General features: G+C 36.0%; 1 protein-coding gene across 2 annotated transcripts in view; it reads right to left on the bottom strand.

Moving 5' to 3' along the window:
• VWA8 (von Willebrand factor A domain containing 8) overlaps window positions 1-13657 on the bottom strand; it is a 183239-nt gene that overhangs the window by 88701 nt on the left and 80881 nt on the right. For both annotated transcript variants that reach the window (XM_071448324.1, XM_071448325.1), the window contains one exon: window positions 8324-8400. In XM_071448324.1, the coding sequence (XP_071304425.1) occupies window positions 8324-8400 (77 nt within the window). The remainder of the gene's footprint in view (window positions 1-8323; window positions 8401-13657) is intronic.

The following is a 13657-nucleotide window of genomic DNA, read 5'->3' as shown; positions in this document are numbered from 1 at the left end:
AGTTAGTTGTTATCCTCCAGTTTAACAAAAGGTGCTCCATGCTTTAATTGAAGATTTGAGTCCCCAAGAAGGCTTGTGCCCTAATACAGGACACAGTGTCAGGCCCCAGCTGACATCAAAAACACTCACATTCCCTGGAATTACTCCATCTTGACAAGTGCAGATGAATACAGTCCTGGCTACTGTGTGTACTTACACTGAGGCTAAAAGGGTAAGAGACTATTTCTGCAAGGCAACCTTGTGTTCTAGGGGTCCCTGCTAATGGTAACAAGGTTATATAAACCAAGCTCAGGTTTGGCCTCCTGATTCACCACACAAAACTTCACGGTAGTTAAAAGGAAAAACCAGAGATGTAGTGTGTATGCTCTAGAAATTCTTCTTCATTTCTGTGAGGCATTTTTTATTAAATACCTGTGTACATAGACACATATTTCTACATGTCAATCAGACATGAATATACCCATCTGCCGTGACCTAATTTGAAAGAGTACTTGAAAAATAATTAGTCCAAAGGCCATTTGAAGCTGTTAATTGGTCAGTTAATCCACTCATGGATTATCCTGATGAAGAGCAGGCAATCCCAACACAAAGAATCAATCTGCATGATTTTGACATTTACAAATTAATTTCTTTAGTCAACCCATCACAGAGCCATTGCATTGCATGACCTGACTGCTATGTTTAGGAAATTCTGAAATATCTGAAAAGCCAACCAGATGTCTCATCGCTCTGTAAAAATGACCCTGTAAAGGCTTTTTGACTTATCTGTAGGAACTGATAATTAAATTCCCCTTTTTTTTGTTTTTCCTGCTAGGCTGTTACTGCTAGCTACTCAGTAGCTGCTAGCTACTCAGCAGGACATAAGTTTGTTTAAAATGCAAGAAATTATTTTGACTATAAAGGTACTCATTACTCAGTATGACTGCAGGTGGCAGAAGAAAGGTCAAAGGGAATTATGTTTAATTCATGGTATATGCTTAAATCTGAAGTTACACAATTACTTGTATGTGATCCATCTGCCAAAACAAGATACAAAATTCACTCACCCTAATTGTAAAATCCATAAATGGGGAAATACGACACCCTGCAGCTTCCCTTATTGCTTGTAAGAATACATTTAATTGAGTAAACAGTGAGAAACTCTTACTTCAACTTTAGAGGAAAATGAAACAACAGGGTCTTCTAACCTGAGCTATTTCTCTGTAACAGCCATGCAGCAGGATATTAAAGCTGAATTCAATTCCTACAAAAAAAGAAAAACGAAGTAGCTTTCTAACACCTGGAATCTGACAATAACAGAGCTAGTCAGCCAGCTTATGAAAACCTAACATTGGAAACAGGGACCATTGACTGGCATGAAATCTTGGAAGCTTTGCATTGCAACTCTGTATTGGCTGAAAATGTATTTAAGAAAACAGGCAAAAAACAAGTAAAAACTATAAAGACACCTATAATATAGTGATTGCACTCAGGGCTTCACAACATAAATCTTCATGACAAAAATGTATCATCTTATTACTTGTTTCCTAACATGACCTACATAAAGAATAAAGCACACAATATTAAGTACAATGTTAAAAGAAAATAATCTAAACATTAATGACTCATGAGTCATGAGGAAAAATTACCTAGACTTTTGTTTTGTGGCTGCCAAAAACCAAAACCACAACATCTCCCCTCCCTTTGCTGTGCTCAACTGAAATAAACCAGTGCAGCTATAGAACACTTCCTTCAACAGCCCACTACGGAGATGGCTTTTCTGTAATTGTTCATGTTTAGAAACAGACCTGCAGAGCTACATCAGCATTTAAGTTATTTCATGTGGTCCTATATTCTTTCAAGAGATGATAATCAAATGCAATTCTGAGAACAAGTACAATATAATTCTAGTATCCACCTGTATCTTGGACAAAGGAAGCTGTTTCTTCTGAAACGCTTTTTAAAATTAGAATTTTAAAAATCTGAAGTCAATAAAGCTGAAAGGGTAGTTTTAAATTATCTCAGTAAGGGAAACAGATAATTGGATTTTATACTTATTACATGTGCTGAAAAAGAGGGAAAGAAAATTAAGATCTAAAGATTAATGCACAGTTTGTAATAAGTATTGCTTGTAGGGACACCATAAGCTCATTTTCCTACCTCAAACTCCCCATTAATTGGATTGTTAAAGATCACAGCAAAATTACGTTTCTTTTGAAAAGGATAACGTATGCAAACTCAGGTAAGTTTTGGAAAAAAGATCATCAGATTACTGTAATTTATTAGGGAACTAGAAAAGGCACAACACAAAATGTAGTAGATTTTTAAAATCAACCCTGTATCACACTTTTCAATCATCAGTCACTAGAATAAATATAGTAACTCTGACAGGAGATGTGATATCAAATCAAGATGTTTTAAGCAAATTCTTTGTAAGGAAATGCATTGGGACACATAGAACACGGTAGGGTAATATCTTGAAAGAGAATAGTAAGATCATCAGATACAAAAAAGAATTTCAAAGCAGTTAGTATTCCATTGACAGTGTCAAACATCACATTTACAACAATGATAAATTGCTGCAGTGTATATGTAAATGCTTAGAAAAATAAGTTATCTCAACTTGTAAGAAAAAGATATCAAATGGAGAACTAAGACTTAACATGGCTAATTTAGGGGTAAACCTGTTTTATCAAAAGCTGAAGAAGAAAACTTCCTGCGTTCTCTATTTCAAGAAAAGGTATCACATCATATTTACAAGCCGTTCTAACATTTTTGACTTCATAGAGAACAACCCTCACACACTAAAAAACATTCCCTCTTTTTGTCATATGACTCTATGAAGATTCATATTATCTTTTTTCACAATAAACTAATTTCCTAGAAGATTATTTGCTTGATACACAGAATGAGAACAATGGAATGAAACTAATCATTTTGCATGTGCAGATTCACTGAGGTTTTGAGCAGCAGAAAATCCATTCATAGCCATCAATAAATTATTGATGTAGATTACACTGCAGTCTACACATCAAAAGCTTCTATTTCTGTAAGTGATGGTGATGTTCTTACGCAGATCTATACACTGAAAACATTAGAGTTGAAGTTGACTAACTTTACTTATCATGGCTTCAGTGGCCACATCTTTAGTAGCTCAGAGGAGGGATCCAGTTCTCCCACTAGTTCTCAAGTTCCCATCAGAACAGAAAAGTATCAGTACTCTTTACTCCTGATCATTTTCAATTGTATAGAGGAATTTCTGTGATAGGTGGCAGAGGAGACTGTGAGCTCCAAATTTTGCATTTGCTACAACTAATCTGTCACTGACACAGCATGAAGCTGGAAACATAACGGAGAAACTTCTGCTTAACAACCACTCATTTACATGTGTATCATAACAATAAATAAATAATCTAGAAGTTATCAAATTTAATCTCATTAATACACTGTTCTGAAAACAATATTGAGTCTGAAGCTGTTTCTTAATTCTCACAACTTTAACTACTGTTCATACTAACACATCTGAGCATCAGCTAAGGACAGTGCAAATGGCTTCCTCCCATGCAACAACCACTGCTGGATTATAAAATTTTATAAAGATAAGATAAACTAATTTTAACTTTTTTTTTTTTTTGGAAGACTACAACATTACTACAACACACCTAGAACAAGAGCTAGGGGTCATCCAGCTGCTACTTTGCAGAAATTGCTAAACCACAGAATCAGAATGGTTGAGGTTGAAAGGCACCTCTGGAAGCCATTTACTCCAACCCCTCTGCTAAAGAGGGCCACGTAGAGTCAAGATACTCAAGACAGTGTCCAGCGTCCAGATTTTGAATATCTCAAAAAATCAAGGAGCACAATGTACACCAAACTTTAAAGAAAAGGTTTTGATATACAAAAATGAACTTCATGCCTTCCTGAACCTAACAAACATGGTTCATCGAACACAGATGTTCTGCAATTAATTTTTTGTAAAGGCCTCGTTAAGACAGAGAGGTTTTTGTTTGCTATCAGAGCAATTAAGAGCACAATTCATGATGGCAGATGGTAATTTCAGAGATTTCATGATACCAGTAGATCTTTTGGGCTATGTGACAAAGCAAATCCAACACCAACAGAACAGTGGTGACAGTTTTCCCAGGTCTTGGGAAATACTGTTCTTCCCAATATTTTTCCAGTTGTTTTTAGCTGCCTAAATTAGTAAATGAGAATAAACTCATTTAAATATTTATTTTATTTTTTATGCTTTTGTATTAAGCATAGCAGTGTATTTTTTAAAATTTTGATGAAAGCTAAGATCAGATAGCAACATATGCAACAAAAAACTCAATGCATATATATTAATCCACATGCCTCTCCACATTTGGCACCTAATTTATACCACCAGAAACTACCATAAAAGTTGTGTCACTAAAGTTTACATCTTCCTAGTCAGAACCTAGGCTTTTAGGAAGCTTTCTATCAAAAGTCTCTTCACAATTCCCAAAATCCTCACAAAACCAAAAAAACCCAAATAAAAAAAATCCTTCCAAAATCCCCAAACTGGAACAACAAATCAAGCTTGAACTGAAAACAGAAGGATAAATGCTGTAGTTCTGTATACATAGTCATCACAAAAATAGTAATTGCAAGGAGGAGAAATCATTCTAATTGAAACATAAAAAACAGCTTGAGAGTATGGCTTAATTCCAAATAGATGCAAACGTAAATGTTTATATGACAGACAAAGAACATCTTACGCCAGCAAAATCATTATTTGTGTACAATTAGTTAGCAATTTGATGATAAGAGAAGTAAAATTAATCTCTTTTTCTTTGGTCATATCAAAGGAGACAACTATTTAGAGTCCATGATACTTTCTTCTGACATTTTTATACAGGAGAGCTGGGAGCTTACAGTTTTATACTTCTCTATTGCTCTCATCAGTGCTAAGAAGGATTTTACAGTCTTAACAGGGCATATTTTCTTGCCTGAGTCTCCTCTAAAGTTTTTTTTTCCTTCTTTCTGTGGAATCTTCTTGGTTTTAGAGACTGTGAAAGTCAAAGCAAGATATCATAAGAGAATTAAAAAAGCAAGATATAATGAAACATAAATATACAATAAAGAATAATAAAGCAAGATATCCTTGTGAGGGGAAGCAGAGGAGCATGCACTGAACTCTTCTCTGTGCTGACCAGTGACCCCAGGGAATGGCCTGAAGTTGTGTCAGGGGAGGTTTAGTTTGGATATTAGAAAAAGGTTCTTCACCCAGAGGGTGGTTGGGCACTGGAACAGTTTCCCCATGAAGTGGTCGCAGTGTGTCCAAGTCCCAGAAGTGTTTGGACAATGCTCTCGGGCACATGGTGCGACTCTTGGTCCTGAGTAGGGCCAGCAGCTGGACTTGGAGGATCCTAGTGGCTCCCTTCCAACTCAGCACATTCCATGATTATCAGTTTCCATGAAAATTATTTCCCTGATTTAATGAAATACTAATTTAGTCTACCAAATTTAACTTCAGATTTTTGTGTAGAACCACTGGAAAATTCTTTCCACATCACTCACAGGAGAGATAGCAAAAGCAGTAACAGAAAGGTTCATAAAATAATGAGGCATTCCAGAGTTCATTAATTTAGGAGCAACACAAATAGTTGTTACATTAGCTTGGAGAACATCAAATTTTCTTACAGTCAGTTTCTTAGTTACTGCCTGTATAACCAGTACATGTTTAATTTCTATAAGAACTCTTAAAAGTTCTTTGATATTAGACAAAATAAAGCTGTTGTTTATTCTGTAACATGTAGCTGGTGTCCTGGGTGAAGAAAATGGAGACAACCATACCAGGAGGGTAAACAAAATTTGGAATTTCTCTGCTGAAACTTACTCTTGTAGGAAAGGAGGGACAGGGAAATCCTGGTGGACGGAAGTTCTTCCTTAACACAGAAAAGCAGTAAAATGTTTCGTAAGTGCAGTCCTAGGGAGAGGCTGTGCTGAGCCTGTGCCATATTACCTGTTTCCATAACCCCACAATGAATGCAATGAGAGAGCTGGTCAACTCCTGGTCAGCTGCTAATATCAGGAAGTATGCAAGAGAAAGCAGCCATCTTTTTGAGTAATTCATAAGCACATATTTTTCTTAATTTCTGTCATTAATGAATCTAATTGGAGCTTCCTTCCATTAAGATTTTCTGCTTTATGGTATCAAAATGATTGATAAGACTTACAAATTTCAAGAATATAAAACTTCTCAATGAGATGCTGTAGGAAATGTTAAGAGAAAGTATTTATAGCCTCCATAAGCAATCAAAACCTTTAGGTCAGGCTGACCCTTCCCATGTGAATCAGTTGCAGAGCAAGTAAATACAGATGTCCCTTTTTCTGTCTTTTATCTCCTTTCATCCTCTTGAAGTAGAAGACATAAAATGTGAGATTTTAAAATGACTCCTGGTAATAGCTTATTGCCTCTAAGGCAAATACTCCCTGCTTGAATGTCATTGAACATATGTAGAGTTAGAACAGCAGAACTCCTTACACTCTTTCATCAAGACAGTAAAAAAACCCAAACCAACAAAAACCCCCACTCTAACAAATTTGTCAAGATCTGTACTTCATGTATACAAGAACCATTAAAAGCATTATATTTAGAAATACTTTCCTTGGCATGCTTAAAGGTACTTACAGTAGCTAGCTAGGAAATCTGAAGAAACACACAGGGCTATCAAAGATGAAGTGCACATTCTAGAATATTTTCTAAGAAAGTACATCTATGCCATAAGCTACTGACTGAATCTTCCCCACAAAGTATGTAAAAGCTTACTAGGAAACTGTTTGGGTATTTTGTAAACTTGCTCTTACTTTGTTTTTAATCCAGAAGAGTGCACTAACAATACTCTAATCCTGATTTAAACACCCTGTAAAGTATAACCAAAATATTATATAGACTGAGTTCTTCACATAGCATTTCAAAATACTACCCAGAAAATAGAAATTTCTGATTTTGCTATATTTATAAATTATTTTTCTATAATTGCATAGGACTACTCATCATTTTCTGCTTCATTTTCTACTTCAACCTCTCTCCAAACCCCTGTAATCACAAGCAGTACCTTAAAGAGACTGTAGAACACTGTATTGACAAGACAATAAATGCACATTTTTTTTCCTAGTGATGTCTCAACTAGCATGTGGAATTTATACATTCTACAGCTGCATGAAAACCCCAAACATGGTGTTTATACAATGTTCTCCTGAGCTATATGAATTCATATTAAGCACTGTTCTGCCTCATCACTGGAGAACACACAAAAGGACAGAAATAGTGCAGTATTTCGTGACATAATTGGGATTGGCAAAAATCACAGTGTATTTTTTCCAGACAAAGTGGGTAGCTGTTCCAAGCAGGAAAGTTAATGCAAAGCTGAAAGTAGGAGGTCACAAAAGCAGTATTTCATATAGAACTGATGGAAGTCTAGAATAAGTAGTATAAAGGAGAACAGCAGTAGAAAAGTAATGAGATAGAGCTATCCAAGTATCAGGAATACAAGTACAAGACACTTGAAGACAAAAATCTGGGTGAGAAAATGAGAGACAAAGTGTTACAGACATGATGCTGTTAATGGGCAAAATACCAAAGATCAACATTTTCATTAGCACTATTTAAAAAACAGTGATTATGGAAAGAGACAGGGGATGAAGCTAGGAAGTTGAAGACAAAGAGATAAAGATTAGGAACGAAGCTGAAATGGGATTCAGTTCAATTGAAAATGAGTCTTCTAGATATATTTATACTTTATTTCCATTTATTAGTTTCAAGTTCATGTTATAAAAAGCAGGCAGATAATTTCCTATTATTTCAGCTTTTGAATTGTTTTCAGTTGGTTTGTTGTCTTGAAGTCTGTTTTTTAGCTTATGATGTAATTTTCTAATCCAAACTCTTATGGGTGAGAAAGAAATACATGCACTTAGCAGGAGTGCCAAAGGAAAAAAGCCAAAAAACCTTTACTATGTAGAATGTTTCTTGTCTGATGAGTGATATATTCAAACAAGTTTTCCCTCACAAAATACTGCATGCTAGGGAAATCTTTCCAGAAATGACAGCAAAATATAACTTGTTTTTTGAACAAAGTTTAGCATCAGCACACTTCTACTTCCTCGCGTATCAAACAAGATGATTGCGCCACATTCTTGTACCCACTCCTCAACCTGTCAGCTTATTGTCTCTGCCAGACACATTCCTGTGGTCTGTGTGCCACTTAGGGGGCCTTTCTTCAAACACTAAAAACACATTAATTTCAGAAACATGAGTTTTAATAACATGAGAAATTTGATTAAAACCAAAAAGTATGGAAATCTAACACATTCTTACCTGTGCAGCTGTAAATACTCTCTGGGTCTGTTTAAAAGGTGAAGGAATCTGTCAACAACCTTGTTTTTCCCAACTCCCTGCAGTAAACAAATATAATATTAAGACATAATACAGATATACATATTTAAGAGTTATAAATACAGAAAAGATAACTTGCCAAAATGGTTAAAATACTCTCCATACTCCTTCATGGGTAAATACAACTTCAATCTATTTCAAAAAATTCTGAACACAAGTTGATTACATGTATTTTATTTTATATATATATTCACAAAATACTTATCTATCTTACTAGAAATAACCAGAAATAGGATTGTGTCCCTAGAGTTATGTCACACATGCTATGCATCCTTTAACAAACACAAGTTTTTCCAGCCTTTTTATTTCACAAAGATATTGCAATGTCAATGCTAGGAAGTTGTCTTGCACTTAATAGGCAAAGTTAATTCTTGGTGGTCATAGGACACATCCTGTAACTGTCACATGGAATTTGGGCACAGCATTGGTAATAGTTGCTGATCACATTCCACTGGAGTTACAAAAAGAGGCCCAGATGGAATCAGAATTCAGCTGTAGATAAAACTGATCTCTAACTCTATTGAAGGATGTCTGCACTAGCAAGCTGTGGAAAATGATGACAGTGAATTAGGTGTTGGCAACGCCCTGGCGCACCCTGTCCTAAACGTTTTAGGAACTGGTATTTCAGTCCAGGTCTAACCAAAACTCAGGGAAGGAATTATCAAAGAGCACAAATTAGGTTGGCTGCTGGGGAACATCCACTTCACTTTCATCCTAAGAGAGATGGATACGTACTGAACTGCGGTAAGGAAATTCCCTTCAAAAGTACATTCTAGATCTGGTCTGAAATGCTAATGTAGATGCAGACCAAGGTGACAGCTCACATGCAGAAATTCTTATCCCTCCTGCAAGTAGGTGGCTGCAGGAAGCTCAGAATGCCAGTGAGAATGCTTCAGGTTGCAAAGAAAAAGGAAACAGCAGAAAGAAAAACTCAATCATAGACCAGCCAAAAGGTGTTTGACAAGACACTAGCCCTCTCCTAAGATTCTCACTCTGACTGCATGAATGTATCTAGTAGTCCACACAAGTGTAAAGAAGATAAATATAACCCAAAGAAAGATTAAAGAGATTAGATTAAACCAATTTGAGATTCACTAATCTGTTTCACTTGGCATTGAAACAGAATAGGAGCCTTCAGAGCTGCAAGTTATGACATTTATGAGTGATGGTAACTGCCAGCTGTAGAATTGCAAACTGTTTAAGCTTCTTAAAATGGGACCACAGTCTCTCTCTCCTCTGCTACATTTGTAAGAATGGAGAATCATGTGCATATGTATAATGAAATCACAGGAGGAGAGTTCTCACCATGAGAGCAGAGGAAAAAATACTGCAGAGGAGACAAAAATAGAACTACCTATATTCTACTGCAGACTTGACTCCCACACAGAAGAGCCAACTCTGTTAATGCTCTGCCACACGCCTCCTCACAAATCTACTTCAGAAGAATCTACAGCTTTTTAGAGGTGTAGCAAGAAGCTGCAACACACTTAACACCTTTCACAGTAGTTTCTGAAAACTGTCACCTGAAACAGTTCTCCACTGCTGTGAAAGGGGATGCAATTCTGCTCACAGGATCTTGCAGGAACTTATAGGACATACCAATTTGGGAGAAAATATTCAAGTTCAGAAATTTTATCAGTGACATTCAAAGTAACCAGAAACAGGCTAAGAATCCCCTAGTGGTGCACACAGACAGTTTTAGTCACATGTGTTTCCTGCTACTTTCAGTCAGATCATAAATGGGTGAATAAACAGGAGCATTTCTAATGTCAAGCAGAAAACACCCATGCTGAAAGCAGCTTCCTTTCCTAAGAGAGCTAAAGATGGCTGGGCAGATGTCTGCACACAGTTTCTGCATCGATTCCAAGTAGATTGCGTATCCTGTTCCAGTGTAGAGTGGGACTCCAGCCAGCTGTGGCAAGTACAAAGATGATGAAATATATCAACATACTGAATCAATGTAAAACATACTTAATATTACACAAAGTGGTTACTGTCATTAAAAAAAAAAAATTAGTTACCAAAGCAACCCAGTGAAGTCAATGGGAGCTGTGCTGTGACCACATCTCACCCTTTCTTCATTTTTATCTGTGCATCTCACCACACTCGCCACATATTTCCTTTTATTTATGTATACTTGAATTTCAGAACATCGTACATTTTTAAAAGGTGCATGCAGTATTTAAAAGCCAAAAGGCATTCGCACCAGGTTTTAGCTATTAGAAACAAGTTAACATTGCCTAACTTCTAGACTAAACTGCTTCAGAGGGTACATTGTGTGCCTTCACAGAGGCTGTGGTGTACCACATAAAATCTTTGGTTGGCAACAGTAGCTGCAGCAAAGTTCTCCTCAAAGCTTTTTGATTCCAGCCCTCTACATTCCTACCCCATGACAAGTTACCGTTCCTCTAGGTCTCAGCTACTCCACTGAGAAGTCACAATATCACAGAAAGGAAGGAAGGGACCAAAGATATTTGGAAGGCTCTTTAGCACTATTAAGAAACTCCAAAAACCAAAAGTTTGGATGAATTTATTCCTTAAGTACTATGCATTAGTGTAAGTCCAAAAAGAACAAGTTTGTTCCAAATTCACCTTACCCCCATGGGATAAAGAATATGTGTATAGTAGTCTTCTTCAGCCGAACAAGAAATGGGGAAAATGTTAACACATTTTGGAAAAATAAAAACCAAACCAACTCTAGTTACAGGCACCCAAGAAACAAGAAATTACAAAAATGGCAACACTCACCCTGCTTTGCCCTTACTGCCAAAGATCAAGCTGGATCTTCTGGACATCCACATTGCTAGCAACAAACTATTTAAACAGGAATAACCTGAACTATCTTTCATATGAACATACTAAAAGATTGAGCTGAACTTGGATTGGATTCAGAACATAATCTCATATAATTTTGCAATTATTGCAGGCTAAGGTAACATTCAGAGGACAAGCCAGTTTGCCATTAACACTTGCTGTGTGCTATTTATATACACACTATTGCAGTTACTTAATTTAACAGAAATATAAACATATGCTAATTAGAGAGAAAAGAACATCTGTGTTGGTGTTTCAGCTGAAGAGAATAAAAATACTTCAGAAAGCAAATATTAGACAATTTTTACTCCATCAGACATATGGGATAACTGAAATAGAAAAATGGGAAGTAAATATCTGCACTAATGAATAACAAACAAGAAATTATGCAATTAGAAGGCAAAATAATCCCTTAGTTAAAAATCCTTCTAACTGACACTGTAAACACTTGCTACCAAGGATGAAATGGCTTAATTTCCTAGCAGAAGCTGCAGCTTCAAATATAAACAAGGTTGTTATAAGTCCCAGGAGACATTTTGCAATTCAGGATGCAGAACTGACAACTGAAATTTGTCCCTTGCACAGCCCAAATAAAGACAATAAAGTTATAGTCCAAAGGAATTGGACCCAAGTTTTTGAAATTAACAGTCTGCCTCTTCAGAAAAAAAAAATCTAAACCAGGCTGCCTCATTTTTATTTTCTTTTAAATGATTTGCAGGTCATACTGAACCAGCTGAAGAGGTTGCCATGTTGTGCTGTTCAGTACTGCCCTTCAGCTGAAACACTGCAATCACATCGTCTCCATATCAGAGCACCTGTTTCATTACAAAAGAATGAAACAAATTTTGAAACTGGTAAAAAAGCAGTTTATCAATTTTTCACTTCAACAAGTTTCATTTTATAATTAATTTTAAGATTGCATTAGAGAATGAAAGACAAATCCGAGTTAACAATTTTAGTACACAGAGCCCTCATGTCAGGGTTCTCAGTTTTTAACATCACAGAAGTGTTGTATTATCATTATCACAGAAACTTTTCACTGAACAATGAAAATAAAGAAAATGAAAACACTTTTCATAATGCTCCGTTTCTAACCCTGGGTCTGGCACCAAACCACCTTTCACAGCTTTGGTCTTTCTGTCAACAAAGACATTGCAATGCATGTATTGCTGAGGCAATTATAGCTGAGGCTGCGAGTTTTAGTTCTGAGGATGTGTCTCTGGCTTTCTAAAAAAATGTTCTATTTTCACCAAAGCAACTTGCAGTACCTATGCAGAATTATTTCACACACTCCAGGTGTTGAGAAGCCCTGCTTGGAACAAATGTGAATAATGCATTTGAATATCTGCAGAAGGAGTGCCACCAGCAGACTCTAGACATTGCTACTGGAGGACCACTGCAATCGACCCTATCACGGCTACCTTGCTTGAATGTTAGCAACAAATTTAAATACAAAAGCAGTGGTGATTCAAACTCCTGCCCTAGATGCAATCTACATATTCATCAGTTACAAAAGTAAGTCTTCTGTGGTTTAGTATCTGATTTTTTTTTTTATTACAAGTTTATCATCTGGGGCACACCAAAATTATAGTGGCAGCAAAAGAAGAAAATTTCACCGTAAGAGTCAACTTAATTCCCTGTTAGGAATCATGAATGGAATACTTTGGATGCATCTCTGACTGTAGTTATAGATAAGCTTGTAGAGTTGATGCCTTTTTCTGACTTTAAGTAGAACCAGAGCCCTGTCAGGCTAAATACAATCATTGCATTTCCAGTGAGGTAAGACAGCTGTGGTCCAATGGAGAGAAGCATATAATGGAAAGAACCTGTGAGAAGAAGTATCCAAAAGAAAAATCAATTCATTGTTTATTTTTTAATTCTGGTTCTCCAGTTTAATGTGTAAAGGCAGAAAGCAATACTGTAAGCAGAAACACATTTCAGAAGCATGCCTATTCTCAGATGTGTACACACTGACTGTACCAAGTCAAAGAGAATATTTTCCGAGTTTTCCACAACTGTCAAACCTAATTCCCTAGACAAGAAATATCATTGTATTTGGCCCAATTTAACTCATTTGGAGCTCAGTTTCTTCATGCTTACAATAATAATAATAAAAAATTGGTTTGGGATAGTACATTTTTGACTTGCAGAAGAAACTGTCTATTTTTAAACAAGTTTAAGCAGGAAAACAAAACTTATTTCTAGAAAAGTTGAAATGCCAAGCATTTGCTATTTCAAGTTTTTTGATGACTGATATTATTACATTCTCAGTTTGCACCTAATTCAATTTCACAATGAGTTAGAAATGAAAATATTATATTAGAAGAAAAGATCTAATCAAGCATGTCATTTTAAATATCTTTAAGAAAGACTCAATCATTTGTTCTTCTAAATTCTTCAAGAATAAAATAAATTCCTAGTGTGAGCCCAAGAATTCATGTA

Source organism: Agelaius tricolor, unplaced genomic scaffold (genome assembly GCF_023055355.1).
Source record: "Agelaius tricolor isolate 1412-34295 unplaced genomic scaffold, bAgeTri1.0.p SCAF_26, whole genome shotgun sequence".
Lineage (NCBI taxonomy): Eukaryota > Metazoa > Chordata > Aves > Passeriformes > Icteridae > Agelaius > Agelaius tricolor.
This window is presented reverse-complemented; position numbering and strand designations above follow the sequence as displayed.